This window comes from Taurulus bubalis (genome assembly GCF_910589615.1).
Source record: "Taurulus bubalis genome assembly, chromosome: 9".
NCBI classification, from domain to species: Eukaryota; Metazoa; Chordata; class Actinopteri; order Perciformes; family Cottidae; genus Taurulus; species Taurulus bubalis.
In genome coordinates, this window is record NC_136597.1 from 6,946,477 (window position 1) to 6,959,352 (window position 12,876).

The 12,876-nt window shown below is 43.5% G+C and overlaps 2 protein-coding genes across 2 annotated transcripts; both read right to left on the minus strand.

Moving 5' to 3' along the window:
• Window positions 1-48: 48 nt before the first annotated feature.
• On the minus strand, window positions 49-461 carry LOC306741020 (histone H2B 1.2-like; the record flags this gene model as incomplete). The annotated part of the gene is made up of 1 exon (XM_079223272.1): window positions 49-461. One exon carries the CDS (start codon window positions 459-461, stop codon window positions 84-86), a length of 378 nt encoding a protein of 125 aa, XP_079079398.1. The 3' UTR covers window positions 49-83.
• Window positions 462-12,423: 11,962 nt separating this feature from the next.
• Window positions 12,424-12,735, minus strand: LOC306741795 (histone H4; the record flags this gene model as incomplete). Its single annotated transcript, XM_079224113.1, has 1 exon — window positions 12,424-12,735. One exon carries the CDS (start codon window positions 12,733-12,735, stop codon window positions 12,424-12,426), a length of 312 nt encoding a protein of 103 aa, XP_079080239.1.
• Window positions 12,736-12,876: the final 141 nt, after the last annotated feature.

Sequence of the window (12,876 nt, forward strand, 5' to 3'; positions counted from 1 at the left end):
TTTACATGTGGAGATGGAGGAATTGATCATTAGAAGAGGTGGTGGCTCTTAAAAGAGCCGTTGAGTTGTGGTCTCCAGCAGGTCTACTTGGAGCTGGTGTACTTGGTCACGGCCTTGGTTCCCTCAGACACGGCGTGCTTCGCCAGCTCCCCGGGCAGCAGCAGGCGGACAGCGGTCTGGATCTCCCTGGAAGTGATGGTGGAGCGCTTGTTGTAGTGAGCCAGACGAGAGGCCTCACCGGCGATGCGCTCAAAGATGTCGCTCACGAAGCAGTTCATGATGCCCATGGCCTTGGACGAGATGCCGGTATCGGGGTGGACCTGCTTCATCACCTTGTACACGTAGATGGCGTAGCTCTCCTTCCTGGACTTACGCCTCTTCTTGCCGGTCTTGGCGGCGGTCTTAGAGACGGCTTTCTTGGAGCCCTTCTTGGGCGCTTTCACGGTGCTGGCGTCAGGCATGATGATTTGATTCTTCCGTCGGACGATATCTCCAGCAGCTCAGGACGGTGACTATTTATATCAACGTGATGCAAATGAGGCTGTGCTGCTGCTCGTACAGGATTGGCTGTCTGCTGAGCGAGACTGAGCATGCGCGAAATAGGTTACATTTCTTGTGAGCAGACTAATTTGCTGTCGGGCGCAGAGATGTTAAAATGTGTTCCAGACGAACAACAGCACCTCACCGCTCATACGTTCAGAGTTTACTATTATTTATTTAATATTATTTTTCAAGTAAAAGTCCTCCATTAATGTCTTGATAGGCATGCTTTAGCTTTTTATTTTAACAAGTTTACAGTTGATAAATACATGCATCATTTATAAATATACATGCATAATATACAAACACAGATCGAGATACAATAAAGTGCTGTGTGCCTGGATCAGAAGCTCAGTTTGTTCCACAGGAGGATCTGGTGTTATCTATTGGAGAATGTGTTTCATCCTTGTAGCATGAACCAGACCCCTTGAGCGCTGTAACAGTCCATGAGTAGATGTTGTGTTTCGTCCTCATTTCAACAAATCATGGCTGACTTGTTGTTGTGCCATGAAACAGTCGCTCTGACAGCGAGTCTGTTGGCAGACATGAGCCAGCAGACATCTCTGATGCCAACAGTTTTTTTTGTTTCCTTCCTTTCCTTTTACTATCAGTTACATTTTTGTTTTTAATAAATCCACCATATTTGAAATTGTTGATTTCTTTTTAAATCATTTTACTAGATAGACCATTCCAGTCCCATTTGAACGTGACATAATAATACATACAACAAAACTTGACCAACGACATTTTGGCTACTGAGACACTGCAAATGCAAAGAACAAATATATATATATATATATATATATATATATATATATATATATATATATATATATATATATATATATATATATATATATTGTATATAGAGTTTGTCCTCAGAGAAAACACACATTGTCGGATTTTGAGACTCTTAATTTTTTTATATTTGCTGTGCTTCAGGTTCAAGATTTGGTCTTAGAAGAACTGTGTGGCTGTAAGGAGCTGACCGACTACTCAATGGAGGTTCTGGTAAAGCACCAGCCAAGCCTTCAGAGACTGGACATCAGTGCCTGCACGGAGCTGACCAGCAGGTTTGTAGAGGCCATATCACGGGGCCTGAAGTCAATGACACACCTCTACTTGTCCCGCGACTGGAGGATCACTGAAAAAGGTACAGATAGTATATTTTAGTTTTTGTATGAATTATACACTTAAAGATTAACTGACTTATCTGTGCGCGCAATATCCACATACCTGCAGAAGCTAGTGGTTCTGCGGCTCGGCTGGTGTAAAGAGGTCACCGACTGGGGTCTGCTCGGGATCCTGGAAACAATCCAATGTGAGTCTGACCAGGAGACGGTAAGAACCAGAGGCATGTGAAGGCTTTCACTACATAGTAGATTAATGAAAGTGCCATTCAACAGGGAGACAAGGGTCCCAGGTTCACCCGGACCTTTGGCAACATGGGCTTCTTCAAGCCTCCACGTTTGCCGTTTGAGGAGCGACCCAAGCTGGTGACACAGAATGACCTGCAGCAGTTCAAACAGCAGGCTGGAGCTTCACTTTTAGCTCTCAAGAGGCTGCAGGAGCTGGACCTCTCTGCCTGCCCCAAACTCACCGACAGCAGTATCACACAGGTAGGAGGCTGAGGAGAGACAAAGGTGAAATGTTCTGTAGGAATCCAGAATATAACAAATAAAAAGATCAGGATTTAATACTGTATCTCATCTCTTCAGGTGGTGCATTACCCAGACCTTTGCCGTCTGACTCTTTCCATGCTGCCGGACATCTCTGACGCCAGCCTGGCGTCGGTAGCTTGGCACTGCCGCAGCCTCACCAGCCTGGCGCTCAGCCACTGCCCGGGTATCAGTGACCGTGGAGTGGCACAAGCTGCACCGTACCTACACAGGCTGCAGCATCTCTACCTCTCCTGTTGTAATAACATCACCGACAGGTGAGAGGCACATAGCTCCACCTTTACTGTGTCTGTTGCCCCAGATTTGCATATAAAATCCTGAATTCTTGACCTTTTGAACCCTGCAGATCTTTGTTGCTGCTGGTGCAGCACTGTAAGCGCCTGCTTCTGCTATACAATGACTTTGTATAGTATATCCGACTGGGTGAAAACCAAAATGGTTAGAGCTACAGCATATGAGACGTACATAACCTAACTATGTAAATGCTATACTTTCCCCCTATACCTTTACTTTTATTTATATATATTTATATAAATAAAGCTGTCCTTTGCATTACTTATATTAATATAATAAATATACAAATGTCCTATATAGCCCGCCTGCAAAAAAGACTATATGGCTACCTTCAATCCCAGGTAAATCTCGTAGCTGTGTTTCGAGCACAGGAGCAGAAAAAACAGATGCTGGAAAAACAAACACAGATCAGAGAATATCGGGATACTGATATTCTCTGATCTGCAGTTCTAAAAGAAGCCCAGGGCCTGCTAGACGGGGTCACTCAGCAGAAAAGCATTACAGTAGACATGAAGATATTTAGGAACTTCTGTCAGGCTAAAGTGGATGAACAGTTTTAACAGTACGCTCCAGGCTGCTGTTGATAAGGCGGAGCAGGAACGGAAATATGGACATCTGTGGCAACAGGAGAAGTCTTATCTCGCAGCAGAGACCCGGAAGACTTCACAAGTCCTGAAAGAGGCAAATGGAGACTGAGTGTCTACGCTGCCAAGAACAGGCATCACTAACGGCTCCACTGGAAACATCACACAGCAACTATCTCGCAAAGCTGGACATGCAGGACAAAGACAACAATAACCTCATGGCTACTCTAAAGAAAAAAATAATTTAATGTCACGGCACCTTTCAAACACGGCTGCAATTCAAGGAAATGCAAAGAAAAGATAATTAAAGGTCACATTGACATTTTTAGATAAACAAATCTGTACTTTTCCCCACCAGGTGGCGATGAAAAGTTCACACAGCAGAAAAAAAACAGGACCACTGTGGACTTTTTTCAAACAATCTGCAAACAAGACCTATGTCATTACGCTGTTCATTTTGTATCAACTCAGTTGATATGGGTATTTGGTAAAATAAATATTAAAGTGATAGTTAGGATTCTTGCCGTTATAACGGTATTCACTGCTCCATACGAGTGTAATCCATGGACCAAGTTTAGTTAAATTAACGTGAGAATTACTTTGAACACTTTTCAGCCCCCTGGCAGGACTATCTTGTGTTATGGCAAGGCAATTGTAGGCAGCAGTGTCCAGTCCCATATTTTCCCTATGGGGTGATAGTTATAGTGAAGCTGCTTTCTTACTGTGCAGACGCTTTTCTGCTTGCTCTCGCCTCTGTTTGCATTTTTCTGCTAATACCTTCTGATATTCTTCTTCTGTGAGAATCTTTGAGCAGCAGCTCCTGGACACTTAAAAACCACTGGGACTATTGCCCTAATTCCGCTGGTTTAAAGATAAATTGCTATAGGCTACTTAGCAGCTAAGCTAAAGACTACTTAGCAGCTAAGCTAAAGCTAAGGAGCAGCAAGATGCCATCCCTCTCCATGGACAACTACTACAAACTCCTGCAGAAGATTGCAGTTTTGGAAACAAAAATCTACCGAATAGAAGTGAACGTGGAGGTAAATGGACTGTGTCAGAATGATACCACTTTACCATGGACTCAAAATCCTGTACAAATGCAAGCTAAGACACAGCTAACTAGCACCACCAGGCCTACCAAGAAACAGGAGGGCTGTGTAGCTGTTAACGAAACCTCAAATGGTAGTCCTCCCTGGAACTCTCTCGGTGCAAAGCCGAAGAGGCATTCACACCCTCGGGATGTGGGAGGACGACTAACAGGACGACTAACAGGCAGAGCCCAGCACCCTGAGATCTCTGATGCGACTGGCTGGCCTGCACTACCACGCAGGCAAAATTCCTCCTCAACCCCGATACGCAGCTGGACACAGCAGAAAACAGCTGGGAAACCAGCAAAGAAACTCCACAACAACCAAGCCTACAACTTAAAAACAGATTCGCTCCACTGTCGCAGGATCCTAAATCTGATGATCTGGATAAGCAGCTATCTTCACAAAGCAGGGTAAGAACCGAACATGAAAGGCCGCAGGAAAAGAGTCGGCCTGAGACTCTGATTGTTGGAGACTATGCTGTAAAAGATGTCCGAACGATGTGCAGCAAGAATACCAAAATACTCTGCTTTCCGACAGATATGGTGTCTAACATGAGAGATAAAATCCTGGACATCATGGCTGACCATCCCACGGTGAAAAAGCTCATTGTGCATACGGGAAGCTGTGATATTGTGAAACAAGAGTCTGAAGTTCTGAAGCTCTATTGACTGAAGCTCTATTGACTTGTTAAACTCAGTCAACTCTGTCAATGCTGAGGTGTTTATCAGTGGCCCTCTTCCACCAGCCAGGAGAGGAGATGAAAGATTCAGCAGGCTGTTTGAGCTGAACAGATGGCTGTCAACTGCATGCACTGACCATACAGTACATTTTATCAACAATTTTTACATTTTCTGGGAGCGTATACATCTTTTTAAGGCAGATGGAGTTTGCCTGAACAAGTCAGGGGTAAAACTATTCACCTCTAACTTATTTTTCTTCCTGCGTCACTCGTCTGTTCCCACTGCCAAGGACAGGAGACAAGAGGAATCTAAACAAGAGATAACCACACAGCATCGCCGTGGAGACCTCATGGGAAGGAAGCCAAAGGAGAGCCAAGAGGAGGAGTCTCCACCCTCATCATCAAGGATTGATACCCCTCTCGGAGAGGACGAGTCTTTACTTCCCTCACCAGCACCTACTTCCACCCCCCACACTTCATCCAGGTCCCTCTCCTCTCTACTCTCTCCCTCCTCCCCATCCTCCCCCCTCATGGAGTTCACTGACCGCATGAATGAGATGGTCATTGCTGAAACCAAATTCACTCCCCTCCGCACTCCCACGTCCCGTGCTGAAACCCCTCCAGCTAGACCTCCGTCACCGGTTCTAAGTGCTTTGACGCAAACACCGAAGTTAAAGCGCCGTGCCCCTCTCCCGCCTCCACAACATCTCCACAACCATCCTCTATCTCCCCTACCTGATAAAGACATTGGTTGATATCTTTTGGGTCCGGACTACAAGGTTAACGACACCACTGATTATCTCCAGGAACAGTCGGGGCCCTGTATGAAGTTAGCCTTCTTAATTCCTGTCCTGACTTATCGAAAAGGAAAGGTGAGGCTGCGAAGAAACATTAGTAAATCTGCAAATGTATCCAATTTAGCATTCATTCCTCGTCAGCCTGTCCAAAGAAATAGGGCAAATATAGTTTTAAACACATTAAACTTAGCTTTATTAAATGTCAGGTCTCTGTCAGGAAAAACATTTTTAATCAATGATTTCATTATTAGGCACAAACTTGATTTTTTTTTTTTAACCGAAACTTGGTTGGACCAAGATAACAGTGCAGCTGTTCTTATTGAAGCAACACCTCCCAACTTCAGTTTCATGAGTGAAACAAGAGCGCATAAGAAAGGAGGTGGAGTTGCTATTCTATATAATGAGTCTCTTCAATGCAAGCAGATGTCTTTTGGTCATTTTATTTCCTTTGAATATGTGGATCTCAATTCCACGCAAGTTTTATTCCTCAACATTTACAGACCACCTATATACTGTGCAACCTTCTTTGATGAGTTTACTGAACTGCTGTCTATAATCTGCATTGATTTTGATTGTGTTGTCATTGTTGGTGATTTTAATATCCATGTTGATAATCCCCAGGACAGAGGGTCTATAGAGCTATGTGGTGTCCTTGATAACTATGACCTGACTCAGCATGTAACAGGTCCCACCCACAACAAGGGGCACACTCTAGACCAGGGGTGGGCAAACTTTTTGGCTCAGGGGCCACATTGAATAAAAAAATTTGACAGACGGGCCGGGCCAGTATCAGATGGATGGAGAGTGTTTGTGTGAACCTGTCACGGGAGGACAATGTTGCGGACCCAAATGCAGACCACATGAGAGTATGACTATCTGGTAAAACAGATTATTGGAGCCAACGGGAAGGGGGGAGCCTGTGGTCCGCCACAGGGGGTGCTGGGCGGTGGGAGACCCGTGGCTCTACACTGGACGACGGCGAGGCCGGCAGGGGGCGGTGTGAGAATATAACGTAAATGACTCAGCTTTTTTGTTCAACTCGCTGGTTAAATCTTCATCAATTTGTTCTACACGCCGAGTCACTGTTCTGTGTGATAAACTCAATTTTTCAAATTTGTTTTTGCTCTCTGGACATAAGAGACCCGCTGTTTCTACCATACATTCTTTCAAAAACTCTCCTTCAGAGAAAGGCTTGCTGGCTTTTGCTACATTGAATACTAGCAAAAAACTTGCCTTGGTGCTTGATTCTTGTATAGCAGTTTGGGGGAGAAAAATATTTTGCTGACTCTTTAAATTGGCTGCCAACCTCTTAGCAGTAGCCGCCCGTTCTGTCGTTGACTGTTGGCTAGCATAGTTAGCATGCTGGGCGGAAAAGTGGCGGCTAATATTGTATTCTTTGAATACTGCAATGGTTTCTTGGCAAATAAGACATACTGCCTCTGATCGTACTTCGGTAAAAAAATACTTAGCAGTCCACTCATTAAAGACTCTGCACTCACTGTCGACTTGTCTTTTCTTGGGTCCACTCATTGTGACAGAAGGGATCACTGCAGGAGGATGGCAGGAGGCTGACAGACAGAACCCTATATGTCACATGACATAAGCGCGCAGGGTGGAATGTGGTTAGTGATGTTAGTTATACTGAGGAAAAATACTCTGCATGCAGCTGTCTGTTCATTTTACAACTCTAAAACTGTTGTAGTACAAACCCTGTCTCCGGCGACAGAAAGTGATTCATATTACCGTAAATCTTCTAAAGTTAACGCTTTACGACATAATTAAAAAGGATTCTGACTGCTAAGAAGTGGAGCTTTTCAGTGGTTTGCGGTATATTACGGTAATAAAAAAGCTGTGTGCGCAGCCGGATCCGGCCCGCGGGCCGTAGTTTGCCCACCTCTGCTCTAGACCTAATCATCACTTCTGGACATTTCCAAGGTTGCTGTAACGGATGATGCACTCTCTCATCATTCCTGTGTTTTCTTTAAGAGTGCAATCTCCCTGCACACAAATGTCCAAACCAAGGTTGTGACAAAGCGTTACATCACTGAAAACACCAGTGAACTATTTATTCAGAAGTTCTGCTCCACACCAGGCCTCTCTTGCATCTCAGTCAATGAGCTTGTGGATGGCTTCAATTCTAAAGTTAAAAATATTATTGATGCCATTGCACCCACTAAGGTGAAGGTGGTCTCGGGTAAGAAAAGATCCCCTTGGAGAAATGCCACGCTGGTCAGAATAGAGAAAAGAGAGTGTCGGAAAGCTGAACGCAGGTGGCGAAAAACTAATCTCCAGGTTCACTGTGGCATCTATAAAGAGAGACTTCACAATTATAATTTGGAACTTAGAAATGCAAGACAGGCCTTCTTCTCTGACATCATAACCAAAAACAAAAACAATACACGCGCCTTATTTGCTACCGTGGACAGGCTAACAAACCCTCCGGTGTCGGTAACGGCTACGCTCCAATCCACCTGGGCATGCAATCAATTTGCCTCCTATTTTGCTGATAAAATTCAGAGAATTAGACAAGCAGTCGGTGGCTCCACACCAACCAAAGGATATGTGTTGTCCCCATCTTTAAATAGCATCCATTCAAATATCATGACACAATTTCACTCAATTAACCAAAGAAGCCTAGAAGACATTATCCAACATCTGAACACATCCTCCTGCTGCTTGGATATTCTACCAACACACTTTTTCAAAAATATTTCACACTGCATGAACGCTGATCTTTTACAAATTGTAAACACATCCCTTCTATCAGGTGTCTTCCCACAAGCCCTAAAAACTGCAGTTATTAAACCACTTCTAAAGAAGGCTAGTTTAGACCCCGGAATAATGAAAAACTATAGACCAATATCAAACCTCCCATTCTTAAGTAAAATAATGGAAAAGGTGGTTTTTCAACAGCTGAACAACTTCTTGGCTGAAAATAACTGTTTTGATGTCTTCCAGTCCGGCTTTCGTCAGCACCACAGTACTGAAACTGCTCTTGTTAAGGTTTTCAACGACATCCACTTAAACACAGACAGTGGCAGAACTTCAGTCTTAGTATTACTGGATCTCAGTGCTGCATTCGACACGGTCGATCATGACATACTACTAGACAGACTGAAAGTCTGGGTAGGACTCTCTGGTGCAGCACTTAACTGGTTTGAATCCTACTTGAAGGACTGACAATACTTTGTGTTGGTAGCTATTTACACATTAGAGCTGACTAGGATGACATGTGGTGTTCCCCAAGGTTCAATACTGGGGCTTCTTCTGTTCAACATCTACATGCTTTCACTGACTCAGATTATGAAAAACAACAATGTGTGTTATCATAATTATGCAGATGACACAACTCTACATAACTATATCACCAGGAGACTATAGTCCCATACAAGGGCTGGCTAAATGCATTGAAGAAATCAATAACTGGATGTGCCAGAATTTTCTTCAATTAAATCAAGATAAAACAGAAGTAATGGTTTTTGGTCCCAAGGACGAACGATTGAAAGTCAGCGCTCAGCTTCAATCACTAATGTTAAAAACCTCAAACCAAGCTAGAAATCTAGGTGTAGTTATGGATTCAGACCTCAACCTGAACAGCCATATCAAGACAATTACAAAATCAGCCTACTACCACCTGAAGAATATATCAAGGGTTAGAGGACTTATGTCTCAACAGGATTTGGAGAAACTTGTCCATGCATTTATCTTCAGTAGACTTGACTACTGTAACGGTGTGTTCACAGGCCTCTGTAAAAGTCAATCAGAAAGCTACAGCTGATTCAGAATGCTGCAGCTGGAGTCCTCACTATGACCAGGAAAGTGGATCACATCACTCCAGTTCTGAGGTCTTTGCACTGGCTTCCTGTCAAACAAAGAATTGACTTTAAAATCCTGCTGCTGGTTTATAAAGCACTGAATGGTTTAGGGCCTAAGTATGTTTGTGATCTGCTGCTACCTTATGAACCATCCAGGCCACTCAGGTCGTCTGGGACAGGTCTACTTTCTGTTCCAAGAGTCAGAACTAAACATGGAGAAGCAGCGTTCAACTTTTCTGCTCCATATATCTGGAACAAGGTCCCTGAAAGCTGCAGGTCTGCTGAGACCCTCAGCTCCTTTAAGTCCACATTGAAGACTTTTCTGTTTGCTGCTGCCTTTAATTGAACCAGATTCAATTACTGCATCTCACTACTGCATTGTATTTCTTAAACTGCACTGCAACTTTTATTCAACTTTAATTTTTTATTTTGCTTTTTCAATTTTTATTTTGCTTTTTGACTGTTTTAATGTTTTCTTAACTGTTTTTAAATCTGCATTATGTTTTGATGCTTTTAATGGTTTTATGTGAAGCACTTTGAATCGCCTTGTTGTTTAAATGTGCTATACAAATAAACTTGCCTTGCCTAGTTGGCGGAAAGTAAAAACAAACATTTTCAGCTCATAATCATGTTGTTTTCCAGTCTGAATATATCAATTCATGTTTGAGCAGCGCCCTGGCTGCAAAGCTCCTTCTCATGACAGAGAAAGAGATAATGGCCCAAAGTTGGTGGATGTATTACACACATGGAGCAGCAAATACTATAATACAGGTAAGAATCCTAACTTTCCCTTTATAATTATTCAGCTTGCTCCAAACTGGCTTGTATGGCCACATTGTTAGACATTAGTTTATATTGGAAGCAGCTGTCACTATAGGTATTGATAATTAATAAATCCATAACCTGAGCTGTACATATGAACTAAAAATGGTTATGATTTCACACATTTTTCTGTTTTTTGGCTATTCTGGTCAATATTATTTGGATTACCAGCCCATGCCTAAAACTAAATACAGTTTATCATAGTGGAAAAAAAAAAGACTGACGGAAGCGCATTGCATTCACTGGATGAAAAAATAAATAAAAAATAGACCCCTTTTCTCGTAATTCTGACATCCTGACCTGATTACGAAAGGTGCCATACTGGCCACTGTATGCATGTATGTGTACAAGCGTCTGTATGCATGTATGTGTACAGGCGTCTGTATGCATGTATGTGTACAGGCGTCTTCTTAGACGGTTCCGTTGCCTTAGCTACTCCTTGGGGATCTAGGATGTTTAACAGGTGCCGCACAGTTCTTTGAGTCACTGTAGCATCCCCGGCAGAATTATAGTCTGGAGTCTTTAAGTGATGGTTCGTAAAGGTTTATTGAACTCACCATAAGAACTATGAAGAAAAACGGAAATAGCAGTTGGTTAGCTTAAGCTCTGAGAGACAAAAAACGTAACAATCTAAAACAATATTTTCTCAAAAAATGAACTTGAACAGGTGCAAACCTTGTGCCCATATCAGCCAGGTGCTAAACTAATACATCCGTAACCTTTTTATCACTGTTTTCCGTTGTTATGGCAACCTTTCCTTTCTGCCCGTTTCTTACTAACAACTTCCGTTTTTTGTACCTTCAAAATAAGAGCGCGACCGGAAATGCACCGACTGCAGTAACAAAACGGACTAAAATAAAGGACAAAAAAAAAGGAACAAACTATTAAAATACTTTAAACTCTCAGAGGTCCGTCACAGTCACTACCAAACCAGATTGGACGCATTTCAAAATGCATGAATTTGTATTCATGAAGCATCCCGTGTTGGTTCAACTGCTCCTGCAGAAACAGAGCGACATCCAGCACGTCAGACTGGGCTTTCCGCCTGAACAATCCTAACGCCTTGAGATGCCTGCGCAGTGTTGACACTCAATTTAATACCATCCTTATTTTTTAGAAACATCGCAATTACGAGAAAATGAGTCTATTATTGTTTTATCCAGTGAATGCAATGCGCTTCCGTAATTACTTGTCTGTCTAAAAAAAGACATGGCCACAGCGAGCGCGCGCCCGAGCGAGAGAACGCGAACGAGTGAGGGAGCGCGAACGAGAAAGACACACAGCGAGAAAGATAAAGATAAGAGAAGGAAGTATGTACAAATATGGACAGATGTGTGACTGGTCTAAAGCGCAAATCCGATGGAACTTATGTTACAGCCGCATATTTTATACAGTATAATGCAATTCATTAAAAACCAAGAAAAATTTGGGGTCGGGTTGCAGGGGGGGGGGGGGGGGGGGCTTGTTGAACGTCGCTTCTGCAGAAAGTACGGGCCATGCTGCATTCACTGGTAACTGGGACTTTCCAGGTGCTCAACGACCTGCGATCAAAATGTGCTCGCTGTCTCAACAAGAACAACATTTAAAATGAAGGACGTGCCACTTTCGTTATGCGACAATTACAATTGGTAAAGCTACTGCCAAAACAAGGTCTGCCGACTAACGTGCAGCCAGTGTAAGCCAAGTTAGCATCGGCTAGTTAGCATTAGTACAATTACGCTAGCCAACAATCAGAGACACTAAACATGTTAGTTTCCTTGATAACTTACGTTAATATTCGCCAAAAGACTAAATGAGACTTAAAATATCCAAGCGGTCTCTTTCCTTCTTCAGCTTCGAAGTCAGCGCGGTCCACCATGTCTTGAGGACGCACATGTGCAACAGCTACAAAGCGGCCTAGTGGCTACATTGACCAGGTTAACAAAGTAGAATAATCTACGGACCAGACCAGGAAGAAGCTAACTGCTGTTGCATGGCAGAAACAAGCAGTTTATTTAATGCACATTTGATCTTAAATCTATGGATAGTTGATCCAGTGTTGTGATCAGGAAGTCATCTCTTTATAGAGTAAGTGTGTGGCCCTTAAAAGGACCGTTGTTGTTTGATGTTGGTCAGTCAGAGTTTAACCCCCGAAGCCGTAGAGAGTGCGTCCCTGTCTCTTCAGAGCATACACCACATCCATGGCGGTCACCGTCTTCCTCTTGGCGTGCTCGGTGTAGGTGACGGCATCACGGATCACGTTCTCCAGGAAGACCTTCAGCACTCCGCGGGTCTCCTCGTAGATCAGACCGGAGATACGCTTCACTCCACCGCGGCGAGCCAGACGGCGGATAGCGGGCTTGGTGATTCCCTGGATGTTATCACGGAGGACTTTACGGTGACGCTTAGCGCCTCCTTTACCGAGTCCTTTTCCTCCTTTGCCTCTTCCGCTCATCTTCACTGCTCAAAGTAATTCAACGAAGTGGAGGACGAGGAGGAGTTCACGCATATTTACATGCTGTCTGAGGACGTGATAGAGGACATGAAGGCTGTTCTTCTTCGCTTCTTGAAGGTTGATGATTAAACTCTTTGGTGC